We start from the raw sequence: 21,244 nt of genomic DNA on the forward strand, positions 1-21,244 counted from the left end.
AGAAATTGCCGGCAAAACCAAAAGAGGGATCATGTTTACCCCACGGGGAACTACAACAAGGTCTAGGGCATCGCCCTTTACCCCCACGCCACAGTCAACACGAAATCAGAGCAAACGAGTCTCGAACATCGGTTTTACACCGAAAGGGAGGGCTTCTAAATATGCATCGAAGTGAGTAAAGCCCTTCAATATAAACTATTCAATGGTCACTGATGGTATTCTGACCCATCAATCATACTATGTTGTAGATATTAAGATAATTCACTATAATTTTGACTTTAAAGAAGTTATTCCATTCATCCACATCCCTGTAACTCGAGCTGAGCTTCCTAGTATTAATAGTCACCCGCCTCTTGAACAGATTTTGTTGCCATTTGGTGTTTTCTCCAGAAATTCAAACAGTGACTGGTCTATTTTTTACTTAGAGTACATAGGATTTTAGTTCCGCTGAAAAAGTTAATTGATTCAGTACCATCTTATACACTCCATACATCATTGCTAATACACTTCACTCTGGTCATTTGTCTGAAGAAGATGACAGTGTTGTCATTGTATGTCACATGTGTAATAAGAACTTGTATTCTGTTGGCATTACCAACCCGAAGAAAATGTTTTGATATAAATCGTAACAAGTTATTAATTATTATGTATATACATGTTTTGATTTAATTTTGTTAAAAAGTAGTGACTTTCAAAGTGACAACAGAACAACCTTTTCTTTTCCTTCACAGAAGCCAAGGTAATCGTAGTTTACAAACATCCCAGATTCTAGAGGAGGCTGGTGGCCATCGTGTTGAGAGCTTTGGACTTCCCCTTCCTGTGCTCATCACAGAGGCATTATCTCTGGCTGACAGTGAGCATTTCTATTGTTTATTTCAGATATCTGTATACAGGAAAGCATTTACCAAGGGTTTTGCATTGATATTTTCATTTTTGCCAAATTGTTTAACTTGCCTGAAAACACAAACAACATACATTTCAGCAAACTTCAGCATACCTTTCAGTGAATCAGACAAAAGTTAATCTGTAGCAAAACTTTCTCTCTATGGATGATTTTTGCACAAGTGATGTAAAGACATTTTACATGGTAATAATTTTATAGTCAGCAAGTCATATCTCTAATTTGATAACCTGTAAATAAGTTTATTCAATGAATATGCAAACAAATTTATTATCATTCTTCTCATACTATTATTTCCTTTGCTTCCAACATGTGAAATTATTTACCTATTCACTTTTTAAAACCAGCATAACATTTAGCCTAGTCATTCTTGTATGAATGGGGCAGTGATCACTCAGTTGGTAAATTGTTGGCATATGTAATGTCAGACTAACATCCAAGGTGTCTTGTTCAACACTCCCTAAACATGATGACTTGTATAATTTCTCAGGAAGCTGAGAAACAGACTAGTCTGTGCTGCCGAGGTTGTGTCCATGGGCTAGGTACTTTGCCTCTAATTGCTTTAGGCAGCATGTGATGGGTATGTAGTATGTTGTTCCATGAGGTAGCCACCGGCTACTGCAGGTGGATTGGCCTCAGACTGTACTCTGCACAATTAACCAAGCAAACAAAGATAATCACATTGATTAGGTTATCTGGCATTAGTGGTACAGAATACTTAACAGATGTTCCTGGATTGTTTAGTTCTATAATGTAACATGTCCATTATTTAACAACTATTTTGATTATTGTACTTTGTTTTTAGGACACACAGAAATTACAGTGAAGATTGATCCTTCTGGATGGGCATGGCTGGTGGGAGGTAGAAAATTGTTCATATGGCGTCATAAACAGTCCCATACTGCCAGGGTAAGGCCTGTCATATTAGCGGGTATATTGTATTCATAGGAAATTGTGTAAATCAACCTGTAGTAACCCCATTATAACAGAAAGTGTTACAGTATGTTATTTTTGTTCTAGTTTGTTTTTTCAAGAAATACCAGTTTTGAATGTTTGGTATTGAAAGTTAGCAGGTAACTTTGTAGGAATTACAACTAATCTTTATCATATTCAAAATGTATACAGATGGTCTGATTTAAATATGGTTCAAAATTATAATTTTATTTCAAAAGAAACTTTAAAATATCTATTTCCTGTGTATAGGGAGTGTTCTGTAAAGAGTTAACCCTCCCTCCCAGCGACCTGGCCCACAATGCTGACCGTGTATGTGTTGTGCCCAGTATCACAGATGCCCAGTCTGCCTCTTGTGTTGCTGTATCACCAGAGGGTATTGTTCGCTATTGGGCTAATGTTGCATATGAAGGATCATCGTCAGAAATAAGTGCAGAATTACGAGGGGAGGAGTGTGCTTCTGTCATCAATTTCCAGGTAAAACAGCAATAAAAGGGAAACTTTTTCGACTATGTCTAGTGAATGACATAATTTCTAGATACATGTCTTCAATTGATTCAAATTATCTTTTTTTGCGTCTTTCTGAATAAAGTAAGATTTATTTGTATCTTCACAGCCATATGGATGTCTTCTGGCCACGACAACAAGCTCCCTTGTTCTTTTGGCTCACATTCCCGGCCAGGTTTGTACTTCAGTTCAGTTCAATGAAATTCACATGGGCATTGCCTATTATAGTTTAAACCAAAGACATATTTTTAAGAGAACTAGACACATCATTCTTTAATCTAAAATTTTATTCTTTGAATTCTATATTCATGGTTTTTCTAGCCATCAAATGATTGTATGAGAGTTTAACTCTATTGTAAACTAAATTGTATGCTACAGTCATTAAATGATTGTATGAGAGTTCAGCTTCTGCTGTACACTAAACCTGCAGTTATCAAAGTTTTGTATGAGAGTTCAGCTCCTATTGTAAACTAAACTGTATACTACAACCATCAGACGTTTGTACATGAGTTCAATCCTGTTAAATAAACCTACATGGAAGAATTTTAACCACTTTCCAAATGTGAATGTGGTATTCAATTTCTATATACAGTAGATCTTCTTCAAACCAACCATGCATGGGACATGAATATTTGGCTGGGTTAAGGAGGGCTCAGTTTGTAGAAGTGAAGCAAGTTGACCAATCGAGACTCGGATATAAATGAACATTATATAAACCATTTTGATTGCTTTCAGCATTTACACTGCACATGTCCAAAAGAATACATAAAAAAGTTCTATAGAGTAAAAATAGTGATACTTGTATGCTATAAGTGACTTTAGGAAATCTAGAAATCTATGCATTGTCCATTGATCTTGGAAGTAACATAACTTTACATACAGCGGGACATAAAATGTTAACCTGGTTCATATGGTCAGTTTGTCCAAAAGTGTTACCAAAGTATATTTGATATATGTTTTTTATTGATCAGTAAAAAAAATTTTAAAGCAATAGTTGATTGATAATTCCATTATAAATGTGTTAAAGTAACATTATAGAATTACTCAGGATTAAGTTGTGAAACTGTGGCTTTCTAACTCTGGATCAGTACTTATTTTCACTTTATCTATCTCTAACCATGTTTTGCTTCGCTGAAAAAATGGACTTGTTCTATCTGGCCTACAAAGCCTACTGTAGACAGTTGTACATGCTTGGGGCACAAAGCTTATAACTGTCCCCACAGGTGTTGATTTCATGGTCTGATGTTCGGTGTTTCAATGTATTTCAATAATTTCTGACACAAAATTGGTTCAGCACTCGGAATTGAGAGGGGCAAGTATTGGGAAGATTTTGATTACTATAATAAAGAGGATGCCATTCAGTACATCACCTTTCTGTTCTGTTTCAAGAGGTGATCAGTTTTGAGAAGGGTCGGTTTGGGAAAGTTGCACTGTATTAAAACTGTTAAAAATATGGGCAGGATTTTGTAAAGAACAGTAAGTGTTAAAATCTAAATAAGAAAAATAACTCCACTTTCAGTTTTCAGAGCTGGTTTTATGTTCACAACTGTTTTACTCACTGTTATTATTTTCAGACTGCCCCTGTGTGTTACCCACTGACGGCCTCCCAAGGAATGTTCGCTGGTATTGGCCGCAGGATGTCATCCTTCATCTTTGGAGCATCACCAATGCAACCTTCAGGCGCAGTAAGTTTTATAAATTGATCACAGTCTATTTTCTTCTGGTAGGATTGTGTATTATCTAAATGATCTTATATTGATGCTCTACCAAATTATTACCGTACTTTATAAACATCCAATAACTTTTATAAATGATTTTCTTTCAGACCCTACAAGCCATTGTACCAGGTAGTGAAGAAGAGGAAGAAAGACCATTTTATGTGCTTACTGGTACCCAGTTTCAAAAATGGACAGTTTCAGAAGGGAATGCAGAAAAGGTATGACTATCAGAACCATCAGACCTGTTATATTACATATTTTTAGGTTGTGTTTTGAGGTTATGCATTAATTCATATTTAATTTATTTAAAAACTACATATTTACTGATGCAAGCAATATCAATAAAAATTGATTTAACTGATATCTATAATAGCATTTATGATTTTTGCAGTTGTTTTACCAAATTGATGTGGATAGAATGTTCAGGGAGTCGTTGGCACGTAAAGTATGGGTAAGTTTTGACTGTTGTTTCAGCCTTAAAATGCATTAAAGTACACCATCCTTTTTTGTATCAATGTCTGGTATTTACCTTTCATTGCCCCAAAATCTTTATATGATTAATTAGTGACTTGAAATAGTATTTTTAATGTGTAGTTTAAGTAATATTTACCAACAGGTATAATGATGGCTATGTAAACATTCTTCTATGTGTTTCTAACTTTCTGATAGCATGTTAATCAGTTTCTGTCCTATGGCATTTTTGTTTCTGTTTCTCACTTACCTGATTATTAATTGTGTTTTTTGTAGGACCAGGACTCCCTACACCTTACTCAACTGAAAACGTGGCTAATTGACATGCAGATCACAAGGTACAAACTCACCATTTCAGAATTTCTGACCAATGGGACAAAGTGTGATAAAATATATATTGAGGTCAAACAATATGATTGTGCTTCTGAACTCTGCTCTGAAAATAGTAGCCTTAGAAAACTGGCCGAAAATTTTCATTCTAATTTTAACTTTGTCCATTTAAGATCAGATGGAACAAAAACAAACTGTTATAGGGTAATTTTCTGGGTTTATTGCCTGTTGGCTGTTTTGTCAGAATATGAGAAAATAAATTTGTAATTTTCAGCAGAAACAGATTTTTGATCGAGAAGTGTCAGTCTGTCTTACTGGTACTCAGTTCTAATTACCAATCCTTAAACATAATTTATGAAGTTCTATAAATATGATTGATTGGTTTCCATCTAATTACTTCCTAAAAAAGAGTTCTTTAAAATCCCAACAAATATTGAAACTCATCTATTTTGACCAAATTTGACACTGTACAAGACTTAAGGCATACAAGTTTGATTACCTCTTTTTATTGGTTAATTATGTGTATAGACAGGAGTACCATTCTGTCTCTGTGTGAGATCTAGTCTGTCATTTGATTTTCATCAGATTATATTTTACAGCAGTGCAACTGGATAGCTAGTACATCAAGCTTCTATTCATGCTGTTTCAATAAATCAGAACAAATGATTGATTTTATAATGAAGAACTATTCCAGTCAAATAGTTATTCCACCCTCAGAACTCCAGATTGTTATCATTTGATTTATAGTAGTTATAGACTGATATTTTGGTGTCCTGTGGGTCAAGTAAATGGTTTACTTGAATAGCTCTTAAGAGCAATACTTTTAAAATTATATTTGCACTTAACTGGAAATGGATATAAATTCCTCAAATGCATGTCTGCTGGTATTAAATCTCATTGACTATAAACATTTCCACGGGCCTAAGAAATCTGATATATCGGTTTTCCTGCCCTCATGTGCATTTATCTCTTCAGGTCTGGTGTAATGATCCTCGGAGTCGGTGTCAACATGGAGGTGTCTTTAACACTGTACTTTGTTCTAGGTATGTGTGTAAGGACTGCAGACCTGTCACAAAAATCAGTGACTGAATGATTATAATATATTTTGCAAAACTTGATTGATGACTTGATTTAGAGATGACCACAGTTTAATTTCTTTTTCTTTTTATTTGTATATCAGTGCTAAAATGCAAAAAAATTATCATTTAAAAATGTGTAGGAAGTCTAGTTTGTTTTTAACACTACCTACCAGGGTATATACTTACTACTTATCAGAATTTAAACAATACTGATTTGTTGTAAGGCTAATTTCAGTGTAGATACAATGAATTTGGGAAATTCTTTCATACAAGTTATTTTTGCAAATTTGATTCAGTTTTGTTGTACAGCTATTCAGAGTTGCAGCATCAAAAGCTGACAATCTATGTTATTAATTTTAGCTACCATAGATACAGACATCAACGGGACACCAGTGGGATTTGAAGAATTAATTATTCTAGACCACAAGGAAAATTATACTGTAAGTTTGCATACTTATGCAGTTAAATGATGGAAACTTGGTAGTATAATGTTGTGCAGCTCATCTAGATTCAATCACACTTAGTCTGTTGTAAAAGGAAAGTAGAATAGGTGTGTGAGGTTCACAATTTCATATGTAGTGTGAAACTGATCTGTTTCGAAAGGAACAAAGATTTGGTTTGTGGGCTTGAAACTCTAAAATGGAAGAGCAGTTTTATAAGGTATAGAGTTCATCTGGGCCAATTCCATTTTTCTGTTGCTCTGATTGATTAAACCATGTACAAGTTGTCATGGGAGTCATAGAAGTCATGAACTCTTTTTTTGGTCTCTATTTAGTAAAAAGAACTTGTTGCTATCATCTGAAATATAGACATATAGACAAATGTTGCTTTTACATTATCTAGTTGACACTATTCAAATGGCACATGAAGTGGGTTTTTTTTTGCAATCAACGAATGCAACTGTACCAGATATGTGCAGCAAAATAGGCACAGCTCAAAATGCACAATTCTATTTTCTGTTTAATGCATAAAACAGTAACTTTAAAGCTCTCCTTCTGATGTACAATGAAGAATATGATAACATTTCCTGATTATGTATGTGCACTGACCATATTTCAATTCTATAAACTATCGGTATTGATAACCAGTCAATTTCAGTTTTGCTGCACTTGCTTTTTATTTCAAAGGCCAGCCTCAATTAGATCTGATCTTTGCCTGTCTTTTAGGTTCTGTAGTAACATAAAATAGGCTGTGTTGTTAAGGATGAAGCTATATGTATTTTAGGAGGAAATGGAGCTGAAGCTACAGAACCTGAAGCTACTGGTGCCTGATCCCAATTCAGGTGTTTCCTATGTCTATGATGATGAACGAGTCCTCTATAAGTCAGGTTTGTTCCTACATACCACCTTACTGGTTCCTACATACCACCTTACCAGTCCTATACACCATCTTACTGGTTCCTACATACCACCTTACCAGTCCTATACACTATCTTACTGGTTCCTACATACCACCTTACCAGTCCTACATACCACCTTACTGGTTCCTACATTCCACCTTACCAGTCCTACATACCACCTTACCAGTCCTACATACCACCTTACTGGTTCCTACATACCACCTTACCAGTCCTACATACCACCTTACTGGTTCCTACATTCCACCTTACCAGTCCTACATACCACCTTACCAGTCCTACATACCATCTTACTGGTTCCTACATACCACCTTACCAGTCCTATACACCATCTTACTGGTTCCTACATACCACCTTACCAGTCCTATACACTATCTTACTGGTTCTTACATACCACCTTACCAGTCCTACATACCACCTTACTGGTTCCTACATTCCACCTTACCAGTCCTACATACCACCTTACCAGTCCTACATACCACCTTACTGGTTCCTACATACCACCTTACCAGTCCTACATACCACCTTACTGGTCCCTACATACCACCTTACCTGTCCTACATACCACCTTACCTGTCCTACATACCACCTTACCAGTCCTATATACCATCTTACTGGTTCCTACATACCACCTTACCAGTCCTATACACCATCTTACTGGTTCCTACATACCACCTTACCAGTCCTATACACCATCTTACTGGTTCCTACATACCACCTTACCAGTCCTATACACCATCTTACTGGTTCCTACATACCACCTTACCAGTCCTATACACCATCTTACTGGTTCCTACATACCACCTTACCAGTCCTACATACCACCTTACTGGTTCCTACATTCCACCTTACCAGTCCTACATACCACCTTACCAGTCCTACATACCACCTTACTGGTTCCTACATTCCACCTTACCAGTCCTACATACCACCTTACTGGTCCCTACATACCACCTTACCTGTCCTACATACCACCTTACTGGTTCCTACATACCACCTTACCAGTCCTATATACCACCTTACCAGTCCTACATACCACCTTACTGGTTCCTACATTCCACCTTACCAGTCCTACATACCACCTTACCAGTCCTACATACCACCTTACCAGTCCTACATATTACCTTACTGGTTCCTACATTCCACCTTACCAGTCCTACATACCACCTTACCAGCCCTATATACCATCTTACTGGTTCCTACATACCACCTTACCAGTCCTATATACCATCTTACTGGTTCTTACATACCACACCTTACCGGTCCTATATACCACCTTACTGGTTCCTACATACCACCTTACCAGTCCTATATACCATCTTACTGGTTCCTACATACCACCTTACCAGTCCTATATACCATCTTACTGGTTCTTACATACCACCTTACCAGTCCTATATACCATCTTACTGGTTCTTACATACCACACCTTACCGGTATACTCAAAATTGTATATCTAACACAAAAAGGCATAGGAGTTCAATGCCTTGTGGGTGCTGGTTAGTAGATGTCTCATGGGAGGAATACTGTACCTTTCTTCACCAAACACACCAATCTGGCTTCAAAGTATTGTTGTAATCATCTTTAAAATTACTATATTACCTATGTTCACCATTTTCACCACAAAGAACTACCATTTTCATTCTCAGAAGAGTTTTAGTGTGAGTGTTTTCTGTAAACATGTAAATGTGTGAATTCATTGTTTCAGGAGAGTCGTCAGAAATCACAGAGTTTCATGCACCAGGTGGAATGATTATTGGGGCAGGTAAATAAAACTGGAGCAAACCGTTTTGTTGTGGACAATTTTGCAGATAGAAGAAGTATTTGAATACCGACTGCTTTGTGTAACAATGGCCTGCTTTATAATGATATTATAATAGATATTAAACTATCAACCTTATACCAGTAAATAAACACCATAAGTACACTGGATTCATTCCATGACTGTTAGATTGTATCTTACATTCTTGTGGATAAATTACGATTGATATAAACAAAAGCTTGTTTTATTCGACAGGAAATAGTGATGGTACTGGAGTATTTTTCTCCAGCAGTGTGGGAATGTTCTGTTTCACAGCCTCAAACAAACAGAATGTCAGGTTAGTAAGCAGTTATTACACACATTTAGGAACACTGTTGTACCAGTATGTCGAGGTCTTTAAATTTATGGAAGTAGATGTCATCAGAAAATATTGATGACATTACTATTTCATGTTTGTCTAAGTGAATTGTTTACTGTTGCTCGTGATAAAAAGAAAAAAAAGATAAATATTGATCAGAGAGGTGAAAATTAGTTTCTGCTGTCTTTTACAGAGTGTGTCCTTTCCAGAAATAACTTGGTAAATGGTAGAAAATATTCATTCTTTGCGTAAATTATGAAAATAATCATACCCATTCAAAACATGTTACCATATCTAAAAATACATCCCATTTTTCAGCTTACTTGTTGATACAAGCATGGACTATCCAAACTCTTTAAAAGCTGACATGGTAAGTATGGTTCTTATGCTGTAAATGTGATCAAAAATTTATGTAACTGGGAAAGAACAACATACATTTCCAGCTTACAGATGAATTGAGACCAGTTAGACATTGATATAGATAGTTGTGTATCACAGGAGTTCTCTTAAATCTTCAGATTTGTTAATTTATTTCAGTCTGCATTAGCTGCGAGTTCTTCACAGATCCATGAGTTGAGTTTAAGCGAGGATAAGACATCACGCCTGAAGGCGGCTTTCCTGTCAGCTATGAGAGGTAACATGGTAAGTCATTATTACAAGGGAGTTTTCTGTCATTTCTTTCTTGCTATACATGGGAATAGGTAACAATTACTTTGAAGTGGTGTCATCATTTATATTCTGGGAGAAATCATTTCTAGTTGCTTTATTAATTTAATTAATCTGAACATATTTCAGATGATTCTGTCATACTGATGGCGTCTTCATGATATAATTCTTGATGACGAAAAGGGAGATAATGATGAAAAAATCTGTTAATTGATTCTTTTTAACTGTAAATATTTCAATTAGTAGAAAGCACCCTATTTGTATAGTGAACAAGACAACATGTTTTGTTCCACAGGATCTTGCACAGGCAGGCGTGGATGAGTTATTCCCCTTGTCCGATAATAACATCACAGATATGGACCAGATTGTCGTGGCAGTCAGTCGTGATTTGATTGATGATTACCCAGCCTCAGATCCGAGATGGGCAGAATCCAGACAGGGTAGGTAGTGTTTAGAGCTTAGGACCAGCTCATCTAGTCAGACATAAGTGGCCTCTTATTGTCCAACTGATTTGCATGTGAAAAGAATAATGTAAGATAAGTTTCTGGGAAGTTGCAATTCTCATGGCACTCCAAAAATTTTTTTTCAAAAATACTTTGAAGTTTCATCCAAAAATTATGGCAGAAGTGAAAGTATATATATATTTTTGCACAACTTTATTCTATCCTCTCCCCAAGAATAACAACATATACAGTAAGGTAAGCTATTTATGTCGGTTTTATGAATTTACACTTGTTTATTTATAGACCCCTGTAGCAGCACTACATCCTTGATTATACTGAATCAGCTGGCAGACAAGCTCAAAGCTCATGAATACATCATCAGTTTCCTCAAAAAAGTTGGCCTGTGGACACGGGTATGTTTACAGCCCTGATCAAATTTCTTCTTTATGACATAAGGCTGTATTAAGTTTATGTCATATGTTGTAACATTATATGTTGTAATATTGTGACATTATAGTGAATGTATTTTTATCAAATTGATAAAGTTGTGACTTAAATAAAAATTGTTGGAACACAGGTTTGCTGAAAGTAATATAGAAATATCAATTTCTTGCATCAACAGAAGTTTTGGCTTTGACCAGAATTGTGCATTTGGATATTGTTGATGCAGTATGTAGGTATTCTGAAGTAGCTCAAGTCATTGCATTTATTTGAATAAGATAGTTTCTCAAATGGATTTACTAACAGGTATTATTCTTGAATTTGTGCAGTATAACTTGTGTGGACATCAATATTTTCACACTTAGTATTTGTTCTCTGCAGCTGAGCACTGTAAAAAGTCGAGACCATCCAATGTTGACCCATGATGTCCTTTGTGAACATGCAGAGAAGGTGACGGCAGCCATGGCACTCCGACAACTTCACTCAGAGTAACTAACTTTACCACATCTCAAATTTTATATAATGTCTCTATGATGTCTGCATTCAGTCACAATCAGATATATGCATATTGCATACATAAAATTAAAGTTTTTCTTTTATTTATATCTTTAATCTAATATACTTGTCATGAACATGATGTCAGTCAAGACATTTCCGGTAAATGTGGAAGTTGGTAAATCTATAGGATTAGCATGTAAATGTTGTATAGAGATATTTTATCATGCTCCCCAAAAATTTTCGGGGGAGCATATAGTCACAGCTTTGTCCCTCCATCTGTGTCTAGAGAATAACTTTGCTCACGTTTAAGCAAGGATCATGAAACTTGGTGTATGCATTTATCATACAAAGGCAATGTTTAGTGTGCCAAATTCAGAGCTCTTGACCCCTAGATTGCAGAGTTATTGCCCTTGTTCAAAGTTTGTGTCCAGAGCATCACTTACCCTGCATTTAAACTATGATTATGAAATTTGGTGTAAACATTGATCATACATCATTGATCATTTTAATAGCATAACTTTTCCTTCATTTAAACTAGTAGAATGTACCATATTCAGTGCCTGAAATCTCTTAATTACAGAATTGTTGCCCTGTGTTAAAATTTTGTGTCTACTTAAGTCCTTTTCAGGTAGTATTCATCAGCTTCACTGATACTTTTGTTTTAAAAGGTATACTGGTGCGATAGATGCAGCCATTAGAAAAGTACTTGAGAAGCGTGATGCCTCGTTGATGTCTCAAGGCCTGTCTCCTCAGGATGTCTTCTATAGGGAGGTTGGTGCCTACTTTCAAATGGAGAATCACTTATGATTTTGTAATTGTTTCTAACAAAGTTGATATACCAATATGATAAAGTTGCCTTCCTGTAGATCTGGCATTGAAATTCATGAAATGTTAAACACATTATTTTGCTGGTATTTGAATTTCTCAACAAATTTTTATTTACTGTTTATTTAACAGGTTTTACATCCACTATTATAGCCTTCTCTGCCTTTCAGCAAACGAGAAAAGATATGAAAATGAGTTGCGAGAGGCTTGATGAATTAAATTGATCTGGAGATTGGTTTCATATTAAGCTTTATTGAAGTATTGAAATGTATGTAAGATCTTCTATATCATTCTTGTCTTCATATTAAGAATACATGAACCAATGCATTTTTTTTTATTTCACTACAGTATTCTGATATCTTTTTATAAGGTTTCCAAAGTACACGAAATCCTGGCAGCCCTCCTGGAGTATGAAGAGGAAGTATTATCAGCTGATGTGTCTACACCAGAAATACTTGCAGTGGTAGCAGCTGTAAATGCAGTCACAGAGGTGAGGATGAAAAGTACTTTTAGAAGTATTATCAACAAGCACTGCAAGTCAGATCAAATTATTCTTGCATATCAAAAACTATAAATGAAGGTTTCAGAAAAAGGTCATTACATGTTAGCTGTAGCGAATAAGAACAGATACTTGTGTTCAGTTTTATGTTTCATTCTTTAAAGATAACTTTAACCCAAAAATTATAATAATGTTAGACATTAAATGACCTGTTCTACCTGCAGGCAATGCTCCACAAAGCCCTACAACACAGACATGCCAAGATGTCAGTTTACAGGGAGGACCTAGACCCAGCAAGTCTTGTGCAGCTGGAATTCCTACCATGGACTTCACAGGAAGGAGAGAAGGGGGCAAGGAATATCCTCCTGAAACAGGTCTGCATTTCTCTTAAGACAGGATATATTTAGTGTTGTTAATAGCTGCTTAGAAACCAATTAATTATTTATTTATCATCAGGGTATCTTACCTGCCATTCCGAAAACAATTTGTATCTAGTAATAAAATTAATGTGTGTTTACTGTGTTTGTTCTGTGCAACAGTGTACTTCAGCTACAGGGAAATATTTATATGAAATCAACATCTGATATATAGTAGGTTTTAAGTTTTGTTTTATTTCACTGGGGTATTATATAAGTATTGTCCTGGTGTGGACTTGTTCTTAGGGGTTAAATTTTGCACATATATATTATCCATACAAAGAGGTATATAACATATATTGCCTCAGATTGACTGTTTATGTAGAATGTTTGCTCCATTTTTAAAATCTCACTATTAATTATAAATTAAGTGAAATTTCCCTGCAAATGTTACCAAATATGTTTTGTTTTGGTGACGTTATCACCCAATTTAAATACAGGGTCATTTCAGAGCAAAGTTTCCTTATAGTAACTGATAGCTACCTCACAGAACAACATATGGAAGGCCCTTCAAATGCCAAGAGCAATTAGGGTATAGTGTCTCACTGAAGGATGCAACTGCAACAGCACAGACCAGTGGTCTGTTTCTCAGCTTCCTTAGAAAACCAAACAACCACGGGTAGGGAGTGTCAAAGCACCTGTGATTTAAACTTCAGGTTATATAGGCCTACACTCCACCGACTAAGCCTTTACAAAACAAATACTTCACACAGTATACCTGTATATTACAGTATGCAGTGACTCTGGATGGCACCATGCCCGAGGTAACAGATGCAGACACACTATCATTGTTCTGTCAGCAGTTAGCACAGCTAGCAGACATTGTATTGGAGGGCTTCAGCACACAACTAGAGTCCTTACATTATCAACAGGATCGTTCAGGACACTACCGTGAACTTGACAGAAAGTACCAGCTCTGTCGACAACAGCTAATCATGCCTTTGGGTAACTACCTTTCTGTGACTTTTGATCATACAAAAGAAGATATTTGGTTTAAATTTATCTAATTGAATAGATGTGTAAATAGTAGGTATAATCTTTCAAAATATTTGTAACCTAGATTTAGTTTTGATACTGTTGGAAACAAACTACACATCATCAATGGATCAAAACAGTATTATATTAATCCTTGTCTTATCTGGATTGCATTCTGCTGATTTTTTTTACGGGAATTATGGAAAAATTAATTGATGGATGTGTTCATATGGAATGGGGAAATTTAACCTTCAGGTTTTGATATGAAGTTCCTTATGTTTATATATTTCATATCATTGTCTTGACATCTCAATTTCAGTGGAGAAGAATCATATGGAACTTGCAGCGTCACTTGCAGAGAAATATTATGATTTTGATATCCTAATACAGCTGTGTGAACAGATGGACAATTCTGATCGTATAGAGAGATACCTCACACAGTTTTCAGACAAGGTAAGTAAGAATTTATTACTTATACATAGGATACTTAATTTATTCATTGAACCGTCTTAAAATGGCATATATAGTCAATATGTACTGTGCGGTTTTTTGTTTGTTTAACAGCATTTAGTGGAATGTACAGCGACTAGATTAGTGATTGATGGATTGATATTTCAGAGAAGTGGAACAGAAATATATCTCTGGGTATCTATATTAGTGAACGCTACTTAGTTTTATATCAATTTTTTGTAACTGTAGGTTGTTGGATGTTCGAGTTACCACATGATATGTCGATCTTCACTGTTGTTTGAATGTCTGTTTTATTACTCCTCGTGGATATCAAAATATCCCAAGTTCTTCTTTCTGTTCTCAGGGTTTTGCTGATATCTTATATGCTTGGTATATGAAAGAAGGTATGTTTTCATGTTTTTTGTAAAATTCATCGCTAACAAGTTGTCTGTCTCTACCATGTGTTTTTACCAACAAGCTTTCCAAAATACAAATGAATTACATAAAATTATAGCAAATATGCATCGCAATACATCTCCTGCATTCTCACCTGTAATGCCATTCAACAGGGAAACTAGGGAAGCTGCTATCTTTGCCTGCACATCGACACCAGGAACTGGGACAGTTCTTACAAAGCAAGGACATCAAGTATCTTAGCTGGCTACACCAACTACAGACCAGTGACTACACACAGGTGAGTAGCACACTGGTAAATTACACTGACATACAGAGCAACTACAACTCAGTAACTACACACAGTTAACACTATCGGTTATGTACACTCTCCTGAAGACCTTAACTCTTCATTCTACTCATAATTGGGATTTGTACAAAAGTGATACAAACAGTTGACTACAACATCCCCACTTCTCTATCTTCAATGTTACATGCTCCTCTGTAGCCCCTGATTATAAAGTGACTGCATCACTCCAGAGAAAAGTCTTCTCATAGCTCAATGTTCCTACCTTGTTTTTTTTAGGCTCATGAATCCTTATTAGAACTTTCAAGGATGGAAACAGCCTCATTATCTAAGAAAAAGGTGAGTCAAATTTCTGATTAAGAAATTAACAATTACTTGCTATAAGACCCTGTCAAAATTATGTTGCCTTGGTTACGATGAAATAAGTTACTTATGAGCTATATATGTTCAATCACCTTGGTATTTGGATTTATTTATAGACATTGCTGAGTCTCAGTAAACTTGCTGGACTAGCGTCAGAAGACAGCCAGGAAGACGTTAACATTGCTGGTAAGGCTCTGTGATGTTGTAAACATAGCAACTTAATCTGGTGATCTCCATAAATTTGATTTTACATAGGTTTCTTGTTGGGTACTGATTTGATAGATAGGGACTCGTAGATGAAATTATAACAAAATATATCACTGACCAAATTAAAAATTAAAAAAAAATTATTCTGTTTTAAGAAATAGAAATACTTGTGGTACGATATGAACATAAATTAAATGTAAATTGTTGCTAAATAGTTCAATATTTGGATATTTCATGCAAAAGTTGATAATGAAGCTGTACATTTCATTTGCATTTCTTTCTAATGAATATTTCACTACAAAGTGTGGAGTGAAAACACAGCGTCTATTACTTATAAACATTGTCAGGTTAAGTTTAACATGGTGTTTTTATTTTGTAGGAATAAATGAAGAACTGGACCTGATCACACACCAAGAGCAACTACCAGTCCATGTACTACACGTAAGTTTATATTTTTTTGGGTTGTGTACACTTTGATTAAGAATAGCTATTGCATTAACCACAATAAAACTGCTATTCAGATTATTTACCCAAGCTTTTTAGGCCCAGCATTGACAATGTGAGGTTGGATATCCTTGCTGAGAAGGAAAAGAGGTTAGAGTTGCCTTGAAGTTATGTACAGACAAAATTGATCTTCTATCAATATCATACTATTGTAATTCACATCCAAATGTAATGATTTGTGTATTTTGGTCTACTTACAGCAAAGAGGCTTGGATCCAGATGATATGGGAGTCCTTACACCAGAGCAGCTGATTGAGGTAGTACAGTACCTATGTAGATATATTTGTTTTACCAAATCTTTATGTATGTTACATGGTGAGTGATTGTGATTATTCCCTTCACTCAGTTACTCATTTTTTCTAGTGACTTTTGAAAAATAACAAAAAGTACTTAAAGAAATGCGATATACAACAACTCCAGGTTCGTGTGACCTATTTTTACCACATTAAAAAGCTATTCTGAAGTTGAGTTGACCTGTTCTGTACCCACGAGTTCTTCATTTATGTCATCATTTCCATCAAAGCTCACCCTGTCAGTCAGTCATAACATGTTTGAGTGTTACAACATATGTTGTATAAATTTTTTATTTTGGAATGATTGGTTGATGTCTTTGGAGGCATACACACTTAATTTGATAAAAAGTAAGTCTTTGCTATTTTTTCTCTTAAACAAAGAGTATCTTTCTGAGCCTGCATTTTTATAGTCATTTTCATGCCTCTATCACAATACTAGAGAATCATTCTCTTTGTGTGCTATGTGAAGGTCCTTTGCTGAAATGTTATATTCACTTGTCATTGCTTGAAAGATTGTACAAGTATACCATGTTAATGACCTTCAAATGTTTTCTTCATCGGTCCTTTCCTTCAAAGCAGAGGTCACACAAATATTTCACAAACATCGAGTCGTGATATCTATTTCATCAATTAATTGACTGGCAGGACAATTATGTGTTATGAAGGTGCAACAATGCCTTTTTCAAACTGTAGTTACATAGCTATCTCAACAAAAGGCACAAAAGTCTCAGGAAAGTTACTGAGCAATTCTTTGTAACTGCTGCTACTTATATCCCTGTTGTAACTCCAATTGCAGCTTTATGTAAGTGATATGTCATCTGAGGACCAAGAACTGAATTTTAAGAAAGCATTAGACCTTCTACAGTACATAGACACGGTGAGTACAGAACATATTAGACTTACTGTTGTTTTTGTACCTGTTTGAGCACAACAGACATTGGACTTTTACCATTGATACTGCTTTGTTCATAACATTTCAAGTAAGACAATGGCTACATATATTCTTTTTCGAGTAAATTATTGTGTAATGTTTCAGATTTCGGAGCATCTCATCATCATTCTGATTCCTTTTAATATCTTAACAAGTTCTTTCATGTATTTTTTGTACAGACTGATCCCAACATTGATGTTGAAGCCTTGAGATATCAGATATGGGCCAAAGCTATTCTGAGGAACAGGTAGGTGATAGATACCCAATTGGTCGTTGCTATAACCACAACTGTTACTTTCATCTTTCTACACCAAAGTAAAGTTTGTTTACTCACATGAGTATTGTCTGAGAATGAAGTTACAACATAACAATAAAATTGATCAGCATAAGGTGCAGGAAGAAAGTTATCAACAATGAACTGAAGTCCATCAAGCAGCTACTGGTATTCTGACAGGTACTTCAGCCGGAGACCAATCAATCTGCTACGTTTGAGCAATTGGTTTCCTATAACAGATTCTTGTGAACACAGTGCATTGATTTTGTGCAGCATATTGTTAGGGCATAGAGTAAGCATACGGAGAAAAGTCACTCTGATTTTGTATTACAGAATCAAAATACCCCCCCCCTCCCCCCAGTATGTATGTTTACAAAGCAAACAATGGTTTTGAAAATAAAAACATTTAGGTAGATAGAAAGGGAAAACTTAGGAGCAAAACAAATAATATGGTTGTGGACAAGGAGATTACAGTAGCAAAGGAAATTGAAATGCTTTTAAATGTTCTAACACAATGTCTGTTTTGTAGTTGGGCAGTCGACCAATCTGGAGAACCCATAGAGACGGTTAAGGATACAGTGTTTTTCAGAGTAGCAACTCTCGCATACGACCAGGGTAGGTATTAGACACATTGATGTTCAGGTACATGTTTTCCTTTTATAATTCAGGGATTTTAGGTTATGGTTTAAATTTAACATTTGACATAAAAATTTATACAATGATGTTTTTAATTAACCATTATCTAATAATTAAAATCAAATCTTTCTCTGTTATCTATTTAAGTTATAAATATTACTTCATCATCAATGTAAATATATCTTCAACTGTGGTTTCATTTTTCAGGAATTGATTTACGAGAATATCTGCCTCAGATTGAGGTACTACTTCGATGTGAGGACCTTGGACTACTACAGGACGATAGGAATTTCCAATACCTATTACGTGTTGGTTACGAGCATATCCAGCAAACACTTTACTAAATACTTGCTCTCTCTGTATCATAAGACCTTCATTTGTGTCATAAAACTGTGTGTTTTCTCGGACATTATGTGCTTACTAAAGAACATTACACCCAGTCTAGAATTGGTAGATGTTTTGTTTTCATTTATAGTTGTATTACCACTTTCGAGATTTCTTATCAAAGATGTTGATTTAGATTAAACATTTCAGTCTATGAAAGACAAGAAATTCACGTTGTAGGCTTGATAATCTTTATGAAGATAGAAAGTGGTAAATGTGAAAATAGAACTGTACTAGAGTGTCATAGTTTGTAACGAAAGTTGAGGAAAATAACACAATTAAAGCATTAAGATGTCGTGTTGTTATTTTTTTATTATTTTTTTCTATGAAATTTTACAAAATTTCAAATTCTGAGAAAAATGCCATTTGTGGTGTGACTGGTGCTTGGAAGATCAAATTTCTCAGACACGATTAAATTGTTAGCTTGTCAAACTTGACCAAGAAATAGAATTTAAAATTATGAAAACCTTTCCTAATTTAAGCTGTAATTTCTCATTCAGATATTTAGTTATCTATGACCCTGTCCTTTTATGAGTGTGCTTGTAGTTTAATAGAATATTCAGTTCCTTAAACAATGATATTGTTAAATATCATGACTTTATAAAGTTTGTTTTTTTGGGGGGGTGGGGGGGATGATTCTGAAAAGTCATGGATGAAAGTCTGTGCTGTTAACTTTCTACTGGCGGCACATGTCACTTTTAAATCCAACTTCAATCTTGTTATATAGCACCTCAAAAAATAAGGGATACTGAGAAGATGGAATAAATTAAAGTTTTGTGTTTAGGACAGTATCTGATAAGATACAAGTGCTATTGCAATCTAATCTGGAAAATTGTTATTTTGTACGGACATTTGAACCCACCAAATATATGGCATGATGTTAATTTTTGTGTGTATCTTTCTGATAAAAAAATCCCCTAAGATTTAGAGAAATGACATGTCCTCAAAGCTTTATTGTCATATTTGTAGAAGAGTACTTTAACACATCAGCCAAATTTCTCCTCCCTCCTTTCGAAGATATTTTAAGTGAATTTTTCAGCATGACAACAACATATCTTTATCTAGTGTTTACATATTATTAATCAAAATTGTGTTGATTTTTAGGGGTCAGGGAACCTAACTTTTAGTGTAGTTTACGAAAACGTAAATATGATATTGAGTCAACACATTAAGTGAGAAAACAGTTCTTTATCTTTCGATGATTATCAAAGCAAATTAAGTATTAAGGACATATGTGAAAAGTAAGAAGTTGAAAAAGTGTTGGGTGAGGGCAGAAACTCTGGAATATTGTCAATTCAAAATGCTACTCATGAAAACACAACTTCGTGTTATGGTATTAAAATCCTACAAAGATTCAAAGAAAGGAGACTGAGGTACTGGAATAATAAAAAAATCAATGCTATCAAGTTAAACACCATTTTATATAATGGTTATGATGCCCATAAAAAAGTGAAATCGGTTAGAACTAGAAAAACAAATGGCGATATAATCGAACTGTTGTTCAATTAAAGTACTAAGTCTGAAGGAAATAGTTTTTACAAACTGTGAGACATCTAGACGAGATTATGGAAAAAAAACAAAGGGTAGTAACTCTTCCAAATACAGTTGAATCAAACTGCCATTCAGGGGAACACGGCATCATGTCATTGAGATTTAGCGTATTATGTTTGAATGTGATTGGTTAAAACTTGTGGGAGATCTCCGCACAAAGAAAAGTGTACGATCGGACAGACGCCATTGATTTCCAAAAAGATTTTGAACAAAATCTGAAAATTTTAATCGTCATTTTGCCTCTAGAGGAAATTATAAAGATAATAATTTCCCATGACACACGTGAAAATTTGAGCTTTGAACGCTAGTCGTGACTACAAGGACTCCTTATAACATTTCTTGTGGATGGCCTCATGCAATGTACTAAATGTGGTCGTGACCCCAAATGAATGCACCAACAAAATCTTTTCCAGCTTAAAGAAACAAACATTTGACAAATCTCTTCTTGTTTCTTCATAAGCGAAATACCAGTTGATTAGAAATAAGTGTACAACCTGTGGTCTGATTGCCATACGGTCACGTGATTTCCTATCGGGATATTGGCGGGATAAAAGTCTTGAGAAACGTTTGATGAATCAATGGAAAGTTTTGTCCTATTTTACCGATTGTCACTCGCTGCTTCACCAATAAGTTTGTATTTTTCTATATGCAGTACTCATACACTATGTATATAGAATGAAACCAATCCACATTGGAATGTTTTATCAAAGAAGCAAACAAAAATAATCGTGTTTGTCATCACTATTTGTGGATC

The 21,244-nt window shown here is 35.1% G+C and overlaps 1 protein-coding gene across 1 annotated transcript; it reads left to right on the top strand.

The window, feature by feature from the left end:
• Positions 1 to 31: 31 nt before the first annotated feature.
• Positions 32 to 19,229, top strand: LOC132555096 (nuclear pore complex protein Nup133-like). The gene is made up of 34 exons (XM_060219435.1): positions 32 to 171; positions 732 to 853; positions 1,707 to 1,810; positions 2,105 to 2,329; positions 2,469 to 2,534; positions 3,934 to 4,044; positions 4,185 to 4,295; positions 4,469 to 4,528; positions 4,825 to 4,886; positions 5,854 to 5,921; positions 6,318 to 6,397; positions 7,182 to 7,284; positions 9,023 to 9,079; positions 9,332 to 9,413; positions 9,753 to 9,804; positions 9,972 to 10,076; positions 10,396 to 10,540; positions 10,847 to 10,956; positions 11,366 to 11,472; positions 12,151 to 12,253; positions 12,678 to 12,797; positions 13,031 to 13,180; positions 13,954 to 14,167; positions 14,517 to 14,650; positions 15,012 to 15,051; positions 15,217 to 15,341; positions 15,627 to 15,686; positions 15,827 to 15,896; positions 16,297 to 16,358; positions 16,622 to 16,678; positions 17,511 to 17,591; positions 17,825 to 17,892; positions 18,449 to 18,534; positions 18,763 to 19,229. Exons 1-34 carry the CDS (start codon positions 32 to 34, stop codon positions 18,897 to 18,899), a joined length of 3,417 nt encoding a protein of 1,138 aa, XP_060075418.1. The 3' UTR covers positions 18,900 to 19,229.
• Positions 19,230 to 21,244: the final 2,015 nt, after the last annotated feature.

The sequence above is a fragment of the Ylistrum balloti genome, unplaced genomic scaffold (genome assembly GCF_031769215.1).
Source record: "Ylistrum balloti isolate Yb309-2 unplaced genomic scaffold, AGI_CSIRO_Ybal_v1 Utg370452, whole genome shotgun sequence".
Taxonomy (NCBI): domain Eukaryota; kingdom Metazoa; phylum Mollusca; class Bivalvia; order Pectinida; family Pectinidae; genus Ylistrum; species Ylistrum balloti.

Coding starts and splice junctions, on each gene's coding strand:
- LOC132555096 (XM_060219435.1), top strand. CDS start 32: ATGTTTACCCCACGGGGAACTACAACAAGGTCTAGGGCATCGCCCTTT. Junction 2,535..3,933: donor TGGCTCACATTCCCGGCCAG/GTTTGTACTTCA, acceptor TATTATTTTCAG/ACTGCCCCTGTGTGTTACCC. Junction 15,897..16,296: donor GGAAGACGTTAACATTGCTG/GTAAGGCTCTGT, acceptor TTTATTTTGTAG/GAATAAATGAAGAACTGGAC.